Below are 20,639 nucleotides of genomic sequence, written 5' to 3'. Positions count from 1 at the left end.
TCCTATCATCAGTCATCTTTGGATGGGTGGGTTGTGGGCACACAGGAAAGTGAGGGAGGGAGGGTGAGCTATAAGCACCATAATGTTTGATTCAACAACAATAGATTCCCGCACACTGTCTAACTTGTAATACAAACATTTATTAGCAATGTTTCGGTCCTAGACCTTAGTCAGGCCATGATGCTTTTGGATATTCATCAAGATCCTATGCACCTGCCTCATGAAGTAGATGTGTGGAATTTTTGTGTGTGATTGATCAACAATGGCATTAGTGTCAGAAAGAATGCACGGCAAATACTAATGTCGGTCGAACTAATGTAAGTAACTGAGTTGCACATCCGGGCTAAAAGCTGTTAGAAGCAAAATTTTGCAAACAAAAGAGATAGATTTGAGAAACACGGCACAAAACTATTTGTAATGACTTTTGGGGGCTTTTATCTGGACATTTTACCCAGTGGACGTTAAATGGAACGTAGGACATTGGAGGCATTTTAAGCCTTTAGACAACATAATACTTTGTTTTTATTTATACAAAAATAATTGGCCATTTTTGCTCATTTCTGAAGAGTGGTGCACAGAATCGTATACCTGTGCGATATAGCACCACCTCATACAAAACACCAGCATAAATACTACCTTTGTGAAGATTATATATTTTGTTGAGATAGCGTCCAATGTGTTGATACACCATAATTATTATTTTGTTATTTTTGATTGTAGTTTTTCATGGTGTCACTTTGGATTACATCACATTGTGCAAATGTTCCTGTTATTGTGTCCACACCAGTAATTTGGAACTTAGATTTAATGCATGTATTTGGAATCTGCTTTGTTTTACTATAAACTGACACAAACATCGGATTTCTCAGTGGGTTTTTATTCTGTAGAATTTAATTTATGAATAAAAAAGATCAAAAGATGGGGAATCACGAAGCAGCTCTACCTGTTGCTATTCTGAGCATTTTTTTGTACATTATGAAATATTTACCCTTGTAAACTGTGAACATACTGTATCAGTTCTGTTTAACTAGTGTAGTGCACTGTTTGACATAGGACCATATATTGTTTGCCACTCACAGAAGGGATTAATTTTGCATTGATTGATTATATAATTTCTAAGACTTGCATGTACAAAGTCTCACTGCACTTCATATCCATCTACAATACATATTATATGATGTTGCTGTTACAGCTTTGAATACGGTAACAATGAGTATCATTAAGAATATCATTTACTGTAATATCACACTTTACTTATTGCTATTTGAGCTAAAGGTATAGGAATGTTTTGTACAGAGCTTCGACTGACTAAGCTAATCTGTTTTTTGGGTAATATTTTCTCTCTCTTATTGCAAATGAGATACTAAAATCTGCTATGTTTTTGATCTTTCCGATCTTTCCAGGCCTACACAATTCAGGGACAGTACGCCATACCACACCCAGATGTGAGTTCTAAGTCTCTCTATAATCAAGAATTGTACCTGTATCTTAATTATTTATAATTAAAAAACAGTAGAAGACATTTCATGGACACTCCAGCTCTTGGAAGTTATTTAGAGACAAGTCAGAATTCACAACTTTAAAAATCTCTGTCCTTGTGGTTTAAGGGTGGACTACAGCTCTACCACTGGAAAGAACTCTGAGCAGATCTGATAGATTAAAAGAAAACAGTGACTGCTGGTCGTAATGATAAAGGCAAAGACAGTAATGGCAGTTTTGATGTAGACACCCCTTTAATTCTAGTGGACCATATAGTCACCATTAATAATCTGTCCTTGTCGTAAGAGCATCTGAAGAGCTACCTTGTGTCAGATCCACTAATTCAAAGTTGGGCAGTGATTGATGCCACTGGTGGTGGTGGTTGACGGTACAATCACTCAAGTACAGGCTTGACACAGTCTTCCACCCTCATTAAAACTCCTCTTAAAAGGAGAAGAAGGCTAGAAAGCATCCGTCTTTCCCCCATTCCTGATGGAAATGATACACAGCAGTAGATAGACATCCTGTGACCATGTCGGGGGAAAGTGCAGCTGCTCTGACAGGCATGTAAAACGAAAGGTTTTCCGGTTCTGAGTCATAAATGCCAACCAGAAGGACACATGGTAATTGAGGGGGCAAATGGGAATGCATTTTCTCTCCTGCATTTGGTCAATGTGCTCATGAGTGCAGTTGTTTGCCTCTCCATTTTTTAAATTGAAAATAAATTACATTGGAGTATGTGAAAATTACAAGGAAATAGAAAGATATGGAAATAATTTAAAATTACCCAGCAATTTACAACCCCATGACAGACAGTCATCTTCTCTCAGTATCTCTTTTTCTCTTACTTTTTTGTCCTCCACTACCCTGTGTCATGGCCTCCTTCTCCTCACCGTTCTTCACTCTAGTTTTGGTTGACTTCATTTCTTGGTGTGACCTGTGTAACAGTAACCTCTTAGTTCTACTTTCCCTCCTAACCCTTCAGCAGTTGACCAAGCTCCACCAGTTGGCTATGCAGCAAACCCCCTTTACCCCTCTCGGACAGACCACCCCTGCTTTCCCTGGTACGTACCCACAAGGCCCTTTAGATAATTCCTTCTCTTTGCATCCAGAGAAACATTTTTCTCTTTCCCTACCTTCCACCTTATCTCTCTTTTGGCACAGCATGACTTGGCCCCTGTGGTTTCTCTTCTTCTTTGATTTTTTCATGTATATATTTTTCTCTTGGCTCTGTCTGATATTATGCCAGTGGACGGCAACAAAATGACACTGGGCTTCACTTTAAAATTATGTATTCAAAATGGCGTTATCACTTGGCAACAGGATACATCCTTCCTATAACACATATTTTAGGTTGTGTTACTTTCCATTAAAGACGAACAGCTCCAGTGAAATAGTGTGGCTACATTACACTACAATATCCAAGTGAATTTCCCCCACATCTGAATTGAACTGTTTCACGTTGACCTCGGTACATGGCAACTAAATCTGGAATACATAAATGTACAACAAGTAGTTATTTTTGGTTCTTTTTTTCACGTCTTTCATCTAAAAGGATGTGGCAATTACCATTAATGAATCAACAAGAGCTCTTCTTTCAAAAAAAATGCTCTTATTCAAATGTGCTTTAGCTGACTTTTCCCACAAAGCCTATATCAAATCAAACACAGGATTTAATAAGGAGAAACAGTATAAAGGTTCCATTGAGAAATAAGCTTACATACTCGAAGGAACAGTCTAGATATTTCAATAAATACACTGTCATGACAAGCGTTAAACAAGGAGGTTGATACCACTCTAATGCTACAGCAAACAGCCAGTTAGCTTAGCTTAGCAAAAAGATTGGAAACAGTGGGAAAACAGCTATCCTGGCTAGCCTGCTATAAAATCTGCTTACCAACACTCTAAGGCTGAGAGTTAACTGAGAACATCAATACCAGCCTTGTATCTGTAGCTCTGCTTTCTTGCTGGTAGGCAGACTTTGCTGTCTTTTGGACAAAGCAGACATATTTTGATCACAGATTGAGATGTATCAATGTTCTCATTTAATTCATAGCAAAAAAAGCAAATGAGCATGTTTCCCAAAAACTTCAAAATATTCCACAAACAGGTTTCAGTTCTGTTAAAGAGTCAAATTTCCTTCCTTATCCCATTGCTTTCCCCTATTCAGGTTTGGATGCCAGTCCACCAGCCAGCACCCATGAACTCACCATTCCTAATGATGTGAGTAATGCCTTCTTGAGATAGCTGACTGGGGGATTTCAAAATTCTGTTCTTTTTAAATTATGTGTCATTGAACTGGCATATCAGATATAATTTCCAGTGATATTGAGAGGATGTCAATTGTGCAAAATGTCATAATGTAGTGCCTAATTATTCAGACCTTTGCCACAGAGCACACTGATCTAATTAACTGAAAATGTAAAAGGGTGGACGGCAACTTTAATTGTTAATTAACTGATAAGGAAAACATTTTCAAATACACTAAGATAATCATGTTCTCTCAAACTTATGAATGTTGTAAGAACAAATGACTGACAACATTACCAACAATGATCCTGCACACTTCAGTTCTCACTGTCGGCACAGCAGAGCACCCCCAATCAGCTGATATACTGACCATGCTATCATTAATCAAACCTAATTTCCTGAATGATGGGATTTAAATTAAAACCCAGACCATTTCATAACCCATTAACGTCCAATTACTGTAGGTATTAAATCCAAATGTATTAAGACAATACAGAGGGTTCCTTGCTCCAGGTTCAAGATTTCTGCTTTTCCCCCCCAGCTAATAGGCTGCATTATTGGACGCCAGGGAACAAAAATAAATGAGATTCGACAGATGTCTGGGGCGCAGATCAAAATTGCCAACGCCATGGAGGGCTCGTCAGAGCGCCAGATCACCATCACAGGGACCCCTGCTAACATCAGCCTGGCCCAATATCTCATCAATGCCAGGTAACCTTTTAACTCTAACAGCTGGGCTCCAGCACAATCTAAAGGATAAAAGCAACACCTGAATGACTATGATCATATTTGAGATCCAAGAAAACTCCTGTCTGTGATTCTACTGTTTGTTTAGTTTTGTCATTCACAACACTGATGCTTTTAAAGAGTTGCTAGATTCATGATATCTGTCAGGTTTTGAAAAGAGACAGATAAGCCCATGAATAATCATTCTATTTTCTTGGTTGTAACTTTCTACTTTTGTTCCTTATTTTGATCCAAGTGTAGACATTAAAATGCATTAGGTTTCAGCTAGCACACTCTTTGCAAGTAAGTGGCTCCTGGGAGCAATGCCAACTACTGAGACAAGCTGTGTCTTTGAACTGAACCAGCAAATTAGCAAATTGGATGATCAATAAATGAACAATGAAATGTACAATGCCTAGGTCAGTTCTCGAAAGTTCATTGCGAAATATTCATGATAAATGTGTAACACAACACAGAAAAGTATACAGCCTAACAATGTAGATATAACTAAGGTCTAACGGTGTTATATTTGCACATTATCCATTTATGTTATTAAATGTAAGACTAAATCTGCTGAGCCCTGAGACTAAATAAACCAGGTATGGATAGTACGATACGGTACACAGCAGTAAAGATACTGAGGGATGTATTTTTTTCATTAGAATTTTCTTGCCATGCTCCACCACCCCCGTCTCTGTTTCCCCTCTATCCACTCAAACTACTTATTCATTATCAACAGAAAAAATAAATGTATTAGCCACTACTCTGAGAAAACTGAGCGTCACTGATGTCAACAGACTACCTACGCCTCAAAGTCAAATGTTATCAGCGTTAGAGCAGGAGAACCCACATACTCAACAAACAGGACTTTATGTCTTCGACTTCTTAAGGGGATTTCAGACAGCAGTCCACTGAGAAACTAATGGTTATTGCTTTCCCACAACTCCAATGGCAGGTTCAGGGACGTGGCTGCCATGTGGAATGACCCCTCATCCATGACTACATCCTGAAGTCACCCCAAATCTGGTTCTGTTTGCAGAAGCTAACATCAAAACCACCTTTTCGCTTCACATTTAACCTCTATGTGTTATCCCATGGAACTTCCCCTAGACTCCCTTGGTTTTACACAACACTTAAGCATTAGCCTGTGGAACACCTATAGTAAAGGTCAGACTACCAACACTGGGATTTGTTTTAAATGGATGTAGCCAGTAAAGGGAAGGCTAGGTTAAAGGAAAGGCTTGACATTTTGTGAAATACGGTTAATGTTAAATTAGAAGGTTGATACCACTCTCATCGCTGTCAGTGAAGCTAGATCCCAGAGACTGTTAGCTTAGCAAAGGCTGGAAACAAGGGGAAACAGCTGACCTGGCTCTGCCCAATCGTAACAAAAACCGCATGTCAGCACCTTTTAAAGCTCACTAATTAACAGCCTCATGTTGACAACAAGACTCTAGGAACTGCTCCGGGCTAAGACACAGTTTGGCACATAAACCCTGTAAAACGGTAACTTGTCATTTTTATACTTCAGTTTTTATATGAATTCAACAAACAAGCTCTGATACGTCAATTAGACAGTTTTAAAGATGCTAGAAGGCAGACTAGGCTATATGTTTTCCCCTGTTTAAATTTGTTATGCTCTGGTAAGCTAAGATAACCGCCTCCTGGCATTAACATACATAAAAGAGTGGTATTTTCATCTTAAATAAGGGTATTTCTCAAAATGTCAAACTATTCCTTTAAGTAGGCCTATTTATTTAGCATGCCTCATTCCAAGAATAATATTGTATTTCTTTTTGTCATTACTATATTAGATAATTTTGCCTATTAAGTCCTATTGTGTAATTGTCTGGAAAGAGTAAAATTAATAAAAAAAATGTAAAATGAACAAAAAAGCAAAGAAAAAAGAACACGACTGCCACTTGAGCAATGCTGTTAGAAAGACGAGTGATGTGATGCCTCTGTCAGGGAATACAGCAAGTTCTACATTGGACATTTCATGACACCACCATTCCTTTTTGTCCACCGCATGGCTTCATGAGGGGTTAGTTTTGCATGGGCATGTTACCATATTTTTTTTTTTAGAATTTAACATGTTGTATGTGGAAGGATACAATGAAAATATGGTATCAAATCTGTGTAAAAAAATAAAAACAGGTGTCAGCAAAAAACGGAGCACAAAGCCAGCCATTGCAACATGACTTTCACTTTCAAGCGAAAGTTCTTCTTTCACAGCTGTTTTATTTTCTCTGTCTACCCTCCTCCTCCTCCTCCTCCCTCCCACCTTTCCTGAACTGTTCTAGGCTGACGTCTGAAGTCACTGGAATGGGCACACTCTAATTTCTACCCATCTTCCCTCAGTGCATCACATGACCCTTGAGCAAATGGCATTGCACCTAGTTTATTTATTTCTCTGTATCTGACTGTCCTGATATTTAAGTGACTTTAACTTTTATAATTTCTAGTATTTACTGTAAACATGTCTATCTGCACTGTTACTAGGACTCCTCACACCTGTATCTGAAACCCTGTTGTTTCTGTTTCTGAAAGGTTGCTTTACTTTTTTGACACTCTAGTACCTTTCATGGCATCTCATGCACTGCACCGCTTTGTTTACCTCATGTTTTAACACGTCACTGTACTGTTCTTTTTTGCACTGCGGGCACCTGAAAGTCAGTGTAAAGTTAACCTAAACATTAATATAACAATCTAAACCAAGGTCGTCCCTCCTCCACCCAACATTATAAGATACTGACACATACATTTATATTCCATATTTAGACTACTCAAAGAATTACTAAAAAGTTCAATAAGCAACTCCAGAGCAGATATTTTATTCCAGTTTATTTTACACTAATTTCTTGATTGATGAAATCAGCGATTGACTGTGTGCCTGTAGACTCTTGCCTGTTTGTCTAGTGTTGTACGTACACTATAGATTGATCTGCATGACACACAAAACCTACTGCATTTCCAATTTATTTAGAAATCAAACAGGTAGAAAAGAAGACTCAATAGGGAAAGTGAATGGAACCAGCTGTAAATAGTCTATTTATGATCTGGATGTATCACTCCAATTTGAAATGACCTCACAGAGGCCAATAAATATCCACTGTAATGCACAAACATCAGTCTTTCCGAGTTTCATGTGAGATGTGACTCAAAGGTTGGGTGGAGAAATGGAAATAAGCAAGTAAACAACTGCAGCAAAGACTGAAATCCAAATGCACGCTATAAATAAACCCCACTTTATTCTATATTCCACAAACATGTAATCGTGTTATTCATGCTGCAATCTCGTAACAACTATGTGTAAGAGGCAATGGACATATAGAAGGTCTTAGAATGTCTAGTGTATGTTTGCACTCACACGTAGCTCATTTCAGTCTTTCAGTGTATGTCAAAAGGGCTGAAAAGCTCCTGGGAAGCAACATTCTGTTAGTCAGTCACATCTGTTTTTCAGCTCTTTCATCACAGATGCCTGGTAGGCAACAAGCCATTCCAGATACAGAGAGGTAGAGTGTTTCTGGTTAGCATGTATTAAACACCGGAAACATATTTTTTAACCTATGTATCTACACTGAACCAGTTGTTGGTTTTGCAGGTTATGTCAGCCAATTAAGCTACATACAAGCCTTACATATACATGTATGTATGACTCTCTTTGCAGTTGGCATCTAATACGGTTTCTCCTTGATTACACCAGGTTGTATATTTGTTTCAGCTGTTAACTTGTCTTACTTCCAAATGCGCGACCTGTGTTCGAGTTCAGACTAAAGCTGAATGTATTTCAAAATGTGTTTTAACTGAAACTATTTACACGCCATACTTAATTAAGACACCTCTATGTGTGGCACGAATGAGTACAATAGACTATGATGCAGACAGATGAATATAATAGAGTAGAAATGCTTATCTGTCAAAAAGGTTCAGAATTTTTTAAGGTGGGGCAGGTTACTCTCAAAATGAGGTCTGTTTAAAATTGTATTCTACAGTTTATTACACTAATTACATGCAATGCCATGTAATCTGATTATTTTCTAATATGCTAAATATAAAACATAAACATAAACTAAGACTTTCCTATATTTTCTGCAAACACATGAGTGGATGGCCTTATTAGTATCTGCTGCAGATAAGAAAAAAAATATATCATTCCACAGTGTAATATGACACTATAACAGGTAATGTGATGTTAATCTGAAGCCTGTGTGTTACTGATTTTAACTAGCTTCTATTTTTAATCCACTTTACCTTAATACATTTACACATTGTACTCACAAAGCCTGGATATGCATTACTCCAGGGATAATTATAGAAATGATGTTTGGGGGAATATTATTTGCGTCATTGCAGTTTAGGCTCAGGTACTTGGCTTTTGGTTAGAATTGATTATACAAACATAGGTTGCATAGGCTGCTTTACATTAATACATGCACATTTCACAAGTACATATTGCTTCACATTTACATTACGAATGTAAATCTGTACATTAGCACTCATCTGGCTGCATCCAGATGTGTTTCAAATGAACAAACTGAGGAATGGGTGACTGAGGGCTAACCAGTTTTTAATGTGCCATTTAAAAACTTCCCATCATCCACAGCATCTCATCATCAAAGCAGTATAATAGTTTTTGTAAAGTGCACATTAATGGTTGTGTTTGCAGGTTCAAGGTTCTGCTGGTTGTGTGCAGGCAGGCCAACCAAGACGCACTCATGCTATTTTACAAGCATCTCAGTTGCCTTTTTGATTGTCATAGTTCTATCTTTCATAATCGTGGCATCGCTCACGTGCTCATCATTCTGCAATGCCGTGTAAGTCAAACACCTCCTGTTGTGTTGCTTTTGGCATTTTACTGATACATGAACATTTTTTTGTTACTGTGCTAGAGCAGCAAAAAATTAAAGGTTAGCACTGTATGATGCTGTTTGAGGGAATGTGTCATGTTTATGTTTGATCATTTGCTTCTTGAAGGTCTGTATTGGATTTATTATTTATTGAGGTTGATTCTGAAATGTTTTGTAAAAAGAAAAGAATAAAGTTTGTGTTTTTTCCCTTGACTTGGACCTTTCTCATCTTTTTCAAGTTTTACTTCTTGTGAATTGTGTTGGATATGCGTCTTTGTTATATAAGCTACAGAAGCTTGTTATATTAAGCTTTCAGAGCACTAACGCTCTGAACTCTGGAACTGAAATAAGTTACAGACTGGACTATTTTTCGGGTATTGAACGTGCTGAAATAGCCTCACTAAACATTGTTTTTCAAAATAAACATTTATAACGTGGTTCCTTTCAGCAGAGGTGGAGTCACTTTTAGTTTATTAGAATATGTATATTTATGAATATGCTACAGAGCCAGTGAAACTATGAAGGACCATAGTACAGAAAAAAAAGATTAAATTTAATCCTATAGATTTAAAACTCTTGACAGAGCCTGTCTTCTGAAATTGTGCAGTAAAAAATCAGGACCCTAGAAAACGTTTGTCCCCCTCAAGATGTTTAAATAAATTGCATCAAAAAAGCATTAAGGATATTATGGAATGTATGGAGTAATAATATATGTAGGATGGAGCCAATGTACTTAAGGCAGAAGGAGGATCAGCTTTGGCTTGCTCATGCAAAGACATCAATATAGGTGAAATTTGATGGAAGTCTGTTTCAGAGGATCTCTGGAAGCTGCATTTTTGACCAGATGATTGTTGCTGTCATGGATTGATCAGAGGATGATGGAAGTGCATTGCAATTTTCCGTTCTGTTATAAGAACATCTATAGGGTACTTTGGTGTCCTTGTAGAAACAAAGATTTTGCACCATTCATGATGTGTGGCTAAAAAGTAAGAGCGGGATCAAAACCTCTCTCCTAGGTCCTGACTGAATAACATTGAAATTTACACTGATCTAATGCAATGATACGTGATTCACTCTGATTCCCGCTGCTTTTTGTGTTTTTGTACTGCATCCCACCCTGACTCCGAATGAGTCTTGAATACCGGGTGTAATTGATTCCAGATAAGACCAAAATAACCCTGCACGAGGTCAGTTAGTCAATACTTGCACACAACTTAATGACCATAAAGTGGAGCAAATAACTATGGGAAATCTCTGCAATGGAAGTTACAGACAAGCTTTGTGGCAATTATGAAGGAAACTGATTTCCCTTAAACTATCTGTGATTGATTCAGCAGTGGCTTCCCACAGTGCCAAATGTTCTCACAACAAAAGTTAGTTAAAACTGATGGGAAAGGTATTTTTTTGTAATCTCATTTACAAGGACTTTCATAGAATTATTGTCAGCCTTGTAAACGGTTTTTGTTTGTGATCTTTCAGTGCAGCAATTTGAAAGCTTGCCTGCTTGTCTGGATCTCTTTTCATTCCCTAATGTCAGAATCTATAACAGACAGGAATGTGTGGGTGGTGGACCAAATACCAGGAACACCTTGCCATATGACACAATCAACTGCAAAATCCCTGCCACGAATCCTAAATGTATAAAGTTAATAATTTCATGAGGTCTTGATTCAGCTCTATGGAATGTTTTGAGCCATTCACGCTAATTGTGCATACCATTCTCTGCCCAGACTAACAGACTGTAATAGACAATATAACACAGTTAACCGTTAATAATCCCAATAATAGCTTTGACCTAAATAACATCACATCAGTTCAACTTTTCTCTGCTTTCTCATGAGCTCCTTGAGATACTCTAGCTTAATGTAATAATTTGAGACCAATTTTTTACCATAGTTCTCAAATTGTACTACTTTCCTACAGCAAAACAGATGTAAGATTAAAAAAAAAGGCTTTACATGTCTCTCATAGTAAAAGTGTTAATCTAAAAGAGTCGCTGTTATGTTAATTGGATGTGGCTATGTTATGGTCTGACATTCAGCTGGAGTGTGTGCACAAGAGACCAAGCCTCAGGGGATGCCTTTGTCCACAGGCATGTTGCAAATTAACATTGTCGCTCTTCAGGGGCGACAAGAGGTCACCTTGTATATAACTTGGCCATCAGTCCACACCAGATCTTTCATGGCCGTTAAATATGCCCAGTTTCAAGCAGCTCTAGATTGCGCTCCCAAAGTCCCTGATTGCATTTAGTAACACATTCACCAAGTCTAAATAGGGGAAATAATCTCTGTGCTAAACAATTGACAACCTTGCCAGGAGAAGAGCAAGCTCACTGTGATTTTACAACATTCGATAACTTCATCATGACTCTTTTGTCATTTCCTCTTGAAGAGAAGAGTTGCTCACATTTATATGAACTGTGCTTTTAAGGTCACAACATTTCAGGTAAGGCAAGAGTTACCAAAAATATAATGAATCAATTGTTGTATGGACTTCTGCAATAAACCCCACAATGCAAGCAGGTTAACAAACACTAAGAAATGTTACAATTTATAAATAAAAAAAAGAAAATGTAGTAAAAAGGTCACAAGGTCAAGTCAGATAATAGTTAAATATTTAGATAATTAAAATAGAAGGTAAAAGGAAATACATAGCTTTACACTTTTCTGTTTCAAATTCTAGGCTAGAAGTTTGTTTTTTTTAAGTTTATTTGACATTATGATATAAGAGACATTAAATTACACATAAATGTCAAGGGCAAAAAAATAAAGATCAAAGATCATATTTTCATTGTGGGGCTTGATGAAGACAAGAGACATGCAGTACAAGTGTAAAGATGAAGTTGATGTTATGAAGATCAGACAGGCAGAAACAAAGACTGAAAGGCTAGGTGGATGCACACCAGATAATCTGGCACATGAGGAATGAGTGGAAATGGACCACTATATGAAGGCCCTTCTACTTGGCTGTAGTTGGGACACCTGTGGGTTTTTGGGCCCATACACTATATGGCATAGAGCATTTGTCCTTTTCCAGCTGAGCCAGATGAGAGTGTAGGGCTACGTGTTTGAGACTTCCTCTGACCATGCCAGCTGACTTTCTGTTAGCCCCCCCTCCACAAAATAATAGAATGATTCAAATGGTAGACTTTCCATGTTGTTGGACTGAATTTATCAAATTCTGATAAGAGTTGTTTCAGGGTGTTTGTGGCAAATAAGGAAAATTAGAAATTTGTTGAAACTATGTTGCATGGGAAACAGGGAGATAAATAATGCAATGTCTGCCAAAACAAAGAAAAGGGAAATAAAGGAGTTGAAAAATAAATACAAATAAAGGAGATGGATCAAAATAAATTAAGTATTATTTTTCCAATGTAAAATATGGATTTCTTTTTACACCATACAGTATGTATCACCAATCCGATGGTTGGGAACAATGATTCTTCCAAATATAAATAATTGTCAGAACTTACCAGAAACTAATCATGGATAATTTTATTTGAGACTTTAATATATTCTATAATTAACAGCTTATGTCAGGGAATCTGCTCTGCTCCAGTGTGTTGGGTCCCATCCATCTGGTACTTGACGTGTGGTAAAACAGTCCTTCTGGTTGAGGTTTTGCAGCTTAGTGAAATCAGATGGTGTTTGGTGGGAATTAAAACCATCATACTCTTGGCTGTCTGCTGAATATTAAGACAAACTCTTGAAATCTCTTATATCACTGCCAACCCTGGTTATGGTGCTCTGTAGTTAGAGAATGCCTTCATGGATGAAAGCCACTTACTTTGTCAATTTGCCTACAAGTTGTCATATCATACATTGTTGGTTTCTAAATATTTATTATAGCCACTTTAATGGCCGTGGGTACATTTTTATTGGAATACTCAATTACTATCAAACACGTACAAATACTGGTTCTAGACAGGGCCTTTCTCAAGTATTGCAGCCACCCTAGTTTCTCATAAACACTTGGAAAGCTGAGCTGTATTCAAATGGTTGCAATCTGCAACTCCACTGTTAAACACTGGTCCTTTAAACACTGATGTTCTCATCTTATGACCTCCTCCTGAGCATTTGAACACACCATTGACATTTCTTTCGACCCATTTATAATTAAAGGCACACACTGAAATCGATGGCTTTGCTCAAAGGCTTTTAACTAGTAATGCTGATGGCAGTGTCATTACTGCATCATGTCAACAGTCAGAGAGAAGACAAGATTCATCAGACAGGATGATGTTGAGGATTTCATTTCATTTTTATCTTTGCCATATGCCTTTTGTCCCTTAAAAGAGACACAACTCTTCTGAGCAGTCTCAGAGCAAATTGCAAGGCATGCTGGGTAGAAAATGAATCCACCCTTGGGTTTAGATTAGTTCTTACCAAAACAAAATGTGACTTTCTTAAAACTATGAATGCAATTAGGTAATTTGCCTTATGAATAATTCATTCTCTTATTTGGGGCTTTGGGACAACAAAAGTCTGTTTGCCGACCTTATGCTGTGTATGTACAAAGTGGTGATGCTGAGCATTCAATATGTACAACTAATTATACTTAATCTTACCAGAACATCCGTACTTCCATTAAAAGTTTATTTCTGAAAGTTCAATGACCTGTGTAACAATGTGTGAATTAGTTGTTAAAAACTACAAACATGAATGAATATTTTATATTTATTTGACATTATTTAATAGTGAAATACGTATTTTTTACGTTTGGTATGATGTAAGTTTTATGATACGTATGTGAGTTTGTATGGTATCTAAAAGGTAGTTTGATACAGTTTTCCTTATAAGGTATGTACCATATTCTGCTGCTTATTACTAGTATGAGAGACACCTTATAAGTGGTTTCAGTGTAGCAGTTTATCTCAGTGTTCAAAGACATGGAAATAACCTTGACATCCATGTGGGAGTAATTTTGATTGGCAACACTTTCAGCCCACACAAATGTTGCCCTATTTTGGTGTACTGACTGGGCATCTCGGTGCCTACGTCAGTCTGAGCTTCTGTTACTCAGCCTTCATACTTCCAGTCTATCTTTGAGGAAAATGTCCGACAACACCATTTGTTTCCTGTGTGCAACAATGACTGCAATGAAATATCTGTCTGATCAAAAAGTCCTTCAATTGCCAAGTATATCAAAAGTATAATTTGTCTGCACAACATTTTGCAGAAAGAAATAATGTGACAGAACCATATCAAAAGAAGCATTTAAGGAAAATTATTCCGTTTATTGAAAACACTTTTTAATGTGTTTTGTAATTTTAGTTTTCAAGTTAAGCCCCAGGGTAAGCATGCTGAAGAACTTCTTCACAAGGCAAAAAGACACAAGCTATTTCAGGTCATGTCAGTACTAACAATACTTGTAAATTCATTGCTAGTTCTGGGCAATTGTTGATAATATTAAAGAGAAAATACCACCAGCCATATCCTTTAAATTTGACTTTTTTCAGCCATGAAATTGTTGTCCTGATGCAGTTTGCCACAAGGAAGATGTCCACAAAAGGTGCAGAAAATGGTTATACAGTCCATTAGCAGTGCTGTGCTGGAAAGACTGCCAGGAAAAATGTTTTAATGTTTCACTGCTGGCTGTCATAATTAGTTATCATAATTGATTATGTTGATGTTAAAAAAAAAAAAGTCAAGGAAAACATCTTTAGTCAGTTAGGGCAACTTTGTTTTTATTAATTCTGTTACTAAATTAAGTCTTCCTTTGGTTGCAAACACAAGTAAAAACAGTTTGATGTATCCTTTTTAACTTTGATGATTTTTAATTTAATCCCATCAAAGGCACATAATGACAATTACATTAAAGCTAAAAGATTATAAATACCCCAGTAAATAAATTAAGTAAATAAATCAGCGAGTCATATTAATCTATAATAATGGTAATCTTTTACTGGCATTAAAATTCTGCTGCTTTCCCTGAAAACATATTTCTTTTGAACTCTTCTTTTAATTTATTGAATAAAATTATATAATCGACAGGTATTATGAAAAAAAAAAAGAAAAAAAAAACACATGTATGTATGTACATTATAATGTGTGGTTGGGTAACCTATGAACAGGTTCAACATAATTCATAACATACTAAAGAGTAACCATGTCTGATGATAAATCATGTTCTGCCGATTTACTCTGTGCCATGCATCGGTATTTGTGTTTTATTACATTCATCCTGTCACACACAAACAGCTCTAGATGTATTACAGCAGCTAATCAGACAGTTACACCCCACCACCCGCATGTTGATGCCATCAGCTGCTAATGCTCTTGCTTCCTTGGCCACCGCTACAGTACGTACGTAATTGTGATGAATTGTTGCAAACTAAAGGCTCCACTCGTCAGTATCTTGACCCCCTTCAAAAGAGATGGATTTACTTTGTCAAATGAAATCCAAAGTGATACACTTGGATAAGTAAGTAGGCGACAGGAGGTTGAACTGACTGGAGGCAGCGGACACGGGTAATTTGTCTCTTCTAAGGAATTTGGAGATCCATTAAGGGGCAGGTGAACAGGAAGATAAGGGAAAAGGCCTCCTGGTGACAACTGGACCTGGGGTTTTTGCCTGCGAGTAAATTCTACCATGCCATCACACACACACACGGCAAACCCAGCTCACTCTTTCATCTTCAGCATTGCAACCAACTGGTAATACATCAGCAGCCCACCTCCCCTGGCTCTTGGCAGAGTTGAATGAATGTGTTTTGTGTTATTAGTTGTCCCAGGGACAATTACAGGCAGGGACTAGTCGAATTTGTCCTAAACTGTACTTAATAGAAATAGATGGTCATCATTAGAAACACTTCACCAGGGTGTTAATCATGGGACAAATGTGGAATAATGGCATCTTATTCACAGTATCCCACTAACCAGTCGCATACCCTCAAAAAGCATTTAGGACAAAACACGCTTTTTCAGAAAAAAAAAAAAATATCCTGACATAGAGGAAATTCTACTGTGGCTACATTAATCACAATAAATTGATATGGGGGTAAACCTGTGCTGTTGTTCATCTAGATGAATAGCCACTTTCTCGCTCCCCCTCCAACCTCCGTGTTCCTGTGCCCGGCCCTTTAAAGTGATTGAGGAAGGTTAGCCCAAGTCGCTGACGTGGATAACCTGCTGCATCTCTCTGGCAGCAAAATGCGTGGTATTTCTGCTGCTGTTGAACAGCTGTGCTCCAAATCCCTGACCTTGGCTTTCTTTTATCTCACTGCCACAGTCCTCCCGTTTTCTGTCGTAGTAAGTGTGTGTTTCGGCAGAATGAAACCACCAGTGAGCCCTATGATGACCCTTTATCTAGTCAAACAAAGGGTGAAATTTGTGTGCGGATGTCTGTGTATGCTTGTGTGAGAACCATCGAGCTCAGCAGATATGTCGTAAGATAAAATCGCTCCTCCAGCTGCTTGTGTTGTCTCTAAGTAAAGCTTTTGTGTTCACTTTAAATGTCTTTGGGCCTTTTCGTCCTAATGTAACACATTTCTAGCTGCTGGAGTCTTCCTTTGTTGGGACTAAGTGAATGACGGATTGGTGATTATTAGCGGTCGTGAGGGGTATATAAAGGAGGAAACAGATGAAAATAATGCTGTGTGATTTAGCCAGACTGACACTCTGAATTGATGATGACTCCCTGTTTAGCTTGCCACCAGTCTGTGGGTTTTGTTATCGGTCTAGGCAGCACCTCAAGTGCTTTTACAGCATTACTCAGCCAAAAGGTCCATAAATAAAGATCTTTTGCAAACTCCCAATAGTTATGGTTATGATGCAGGTTAAAATAACAATAAATGGGTGTTTAAAGTCTCAAAGTTTCTCTGGTGCCAGACTACATGAGTGCAGGGATTGTGAATTTTTTTGGCCTATTAACTGTCTGTAAGGGATCACATGAATCTTAGGAAACTTCATTATCCTAGCAGGGAAATTCATTTTGCACACTGTGTGACAATCAGGGCTTACCTCTGCTGTGTAGAGCAGATAGGTAAATTTAAAAATGAACGCCTTTTTATCTAAAAACTTGCATTCTCACTCCAACAACATGACTTCCACTACAAAATGCAAAGAACGGGAGGAAGATAGCATCTTCGTTCAGCCATCTGCGGCTCAGTCCCACTGCCATAAGCGGACTCCTCTTTGTCAGTAGCTGGTTGATTCAGTTAGATGCAACGTGGCTGGACTAAAAACTCACAAATATTTAGAAACATGCACAAGAAATCTAATCAAAAGCGAAGATATTATCAATAGAGTTTATATCTTAATCCATGCCTTTGAGTTGCTTTGCGGATTTGTTTACATTTAGTCATCATCTGCACAGTACTGATTCCCTAGTGTACTTCGACGATAATAGCTGTGCACCCTAATATTAGATTGGTGTGTTAAGGCCTACAGCCAGTGTTTTATGGTGCTATTGAAAAGATGCATTTTTTCTTCACCGCCTGTAGAGCTAATAGAATTTTCCACAGACAGTAAATAATGGAGCTGTCAAAATCTGAAGCCCAAAAGCTTGCCTGCTTGTGTATCACAGAACACTAAGTGAACAGCTAATAGTAAAAGTTGACGCATATTGTAGTGCAGTGACCTGAGGTATGATGTTCACATTTTGACATTAAAATTAAGTTGGTCACGTATGCTAATACTCCAAGGGCCTACTAACATCTCCAAGATGTTATTTAAGTTTTTTTTATTTTTTATTATCCAATATAATTTAATCTTTCTTATAAAGATTTTCCTTTTCTCAAAATTACCCAACTGTGTACTTTTAGCTTTCTTTGGTCTCCACCAACTCTTGAGGGAAATATCGGGCTGTTTAGCTGTTAAATACTTCACTACGTTCACAAGCAAGTCTCTAACTGTCGGCTGTTTGGTGCTAGACCGGCAGTGGATCAGAGCTTCTTTTTGATGAAAGCAGCTTTGTACAATGGGTGAAAACAAGGTTTATGAGAGCATTGAGACTCAACCAAACTGTACAGCTGTAAGCTGTAAAACAAAAACAAATAGCTAAAAAAAGTTAAAACACTGTGTGTAGTAGAAGGGTTTACATGTTGTGACAAACCCATAGAGAATGATCACTATGCAGTTCCTTTCAGCTTTACAGTCATTTGATCCATCATAAAATAAAAAAATATGGATTTGTGCTGCTTTGAGATATCATTACTTTGACCAACTAATTCCATATAATTTGACATTTAGTGTAATTTATTGAACGTATCACATTAGAAAGTTGGTTACAAATATGTCAAACACATAAATTAAAGCAGTGAATATATTAAATGACTCACAATTTGTGTACCCCAAATCCAAAAGGCACTATAGTGCACTATCCTACACCAAGTTTGAGAGTTCAGTACTTAATATAGAACAATTCATTATGCCAGCTGGAACACACTGTGGGACTGAGACTGTGGCAGGACTGGCCACAAGAAAAACTTGCACTCGGCAGCTCAAATGACACCTGGAACCTTGGGACCAGCTGACCTACATTCATATCACATGGGGGTAGAGCAAATGGAATTGAAGCGGTTGGTTAAACTCACTTTTCTGAATCAGAATCAGTTTTATTGGCCATGTATGTGTACACATACAAGGAATGTGTATTTTAACATTTCTCTCAATATACTTACACAGGAACAGACATAACAGCAGTCTTGTCTATTCTTCCCCTGTATTTATTAACTATGTTCAAAGGTATGTGAACAAATAGGTGTAGATATAAATATATAGCCTACAAAAGCCACCAACAACATAATAAACGGTCTAAACAGCTGTAAATAATACAAAAAAGGATTTGTATTGACAGTGACAGTGCATGATGATTAAAATGGTGCATTTGTGGCGCACTGTAATAATATTATCTATAACTGAAATAATTCTTGTGTCTGGTTGTTTTGGCGTACAGTGTTCTGCAGCTCCAGGGCAGAAGCTGGAACAGGTTGTGTCGAGGTCATGATGGTTCTGCCCGTTTCCTGACCCTGGACATGTATGAGTTCTGAATGAAGGGCCGGTTGGCACCAGTGATGATCTCTGCAGTCCTGGCTGTCCGCTGTAGTTCCTGTCATGTTTGGTGGCCGATCAAAACCAGACAGTGATGGATGTTTTCTCAGCCCATATTTGCAGAATCTATTTTGCTCTTATCAAGGTTATCTGGAAGATTGACATGACACTGCATGTTTATATCCTGCAGTAGTACATGTAGAGCAATACATTTCATGAACAACTGTGAGACTTGTGCACTTTGCAATGTAAGTCGCCTCAACACTGTCTGAGTTCTCCTAATGACATGAAACAAAAAACAGCAATGCTGGAAGCTCCATTAACTGTGCGGCCATACAGTCAGTCTGTTAGGGTTAAAGGATCTGAACTTATTTGTCACGCAGTTATACTCACTGTGGTGTTGGCACTCCTCCAGCAAGAGGGCTGGTGGTGGTGGAGGGGGCTGCTTGTTTCTACATAAAGTATAGTTACATATGAAACAAGACAAGGTGGAAGCCTAGCATATGGCTGCACAGTCAGTGTTAGCCTGAGGGCGTAATTGACGACTGTTCAGCTCATTCATTTTAAAAGAGCAATAACTTCATTCACTCAGTAAGTCAGGGACAGACTTCGCATTGAATGCTGCGGTCCAGCAGGAAATTGTTGCATAACAACTTTATGACATTCTCATAAAAAGAAACACCACTAATAGCTCAGTTAGAGAGTGTTCATTTGCTGCTATATATGCAGGCATGCGTGGTGCTTGATTAAGTCGCAGAAAGTCATGTTCCATTAAAGAGAAAGACAAACCCAACACATATAGCCAATTTGCCATGCAGTTTGTGAGTGTGGAATAAGCCTCTGCAGTTTGAAAAGGGCAATTACCACCAGAATACAGTGCAGAAGTCAAAGCTGACATTTTGATCCACTGCTGCGCAGCCCTAAACCTAACATCCCAGCCCTTTGATAGTCTGTGTGATACAGCACTTGGAGTGATTAAAATAATCAATAGATCACAGTTTAATGTGACACAGACAAGGTCTTCAGGCGGGGTGTTCTACAGGACAACTGATTCCAAAAGCACACTTTAATTATGACTTTGTCCCTGCATTTTATAATACTTGTTTAAAACTATTTAAAACGAATGATTGGAACGCTCAATTAAAAACGTTTAAGAGCCTAATTTGGTCTTCAAAAATAATCTTTTTTTTTCCTTTTTGTTTTACTTAATTCATTTTAAAAGTCATTACTGAAGCACTTGCCAAGATAAATCTTCCTCTTTTGTTTTGCATCCAGGAACAATTTTCGGATTTAATATTGTTTGTTTGGTTAATTGTCTTAGAGGGGAGAGACAGAGGGGAGA

At 37.8% G+C, this 20,639-nt stretch overlaps 1 protein-coding gene across 4 annotated transcripts in view; it reads left to right on the top strand.

Annotated features, from left to right (window-relative positions):
- Positions 1-9,516, top strand: part of LOC118339540 (poly(rC)-binding protein 3) — a 61,136-nt gene extending 51,620 nt beyond the window's left edge. Inside the window, exons 13-17 of one of the 4 annotated variants that reach the window (XM_035677233.1) lie at positions 1,404-1,445; positions 2,468-2,543; positions 3,650-3,702; positions 4,271-4,440; positions 6,759-9,516. In XM_035677233.1, the coding sequence (XP_035533126.1) occupies positions 1,404-1,445; positions 2,468-2,543; positions 3,650-3,702; positions 4,271-4,440; positions 6,759-6,795 (378 nt within the window). In that variant the 3' untranslated portion in view covers positions 6,796-9,516. Of the gene's footprint in view, positions 1-1,403; positions 1,446-2,464; positions 2,544-3,649; positions 3,703-4,270; positions 4,441-5,410 lie in introns of all 4 variants that reach the window. The other 3 variants (XM_035677231.1, XM_035677232.1, XM_035677230.1) reach the window with 3 other exon arrangements.
- The last annotated feature ends 11,123 nt before the right edge of the window (positions 9,517-20,639 follow it).

This window comes from Morone saxatilis, unplaced genomic scaffold (assembly GCF_004916995.1).
Source record: "Morone saxatilis isolate NCDOM2014 unplaced genomic scaffold, NCSU_SB_2.0 Contig5, whole genome shotgun sequence".
NCBI lineage: Eukaryota > Metazoa > Chordata > Actinopteri > Moronidae > Morone > Morone saxatilis.
The sequence above is the reverse complement of the archived record's forward strand: the minus strand, read 5'-3'. Positions and strand labels throughout refer to the sequence as shown.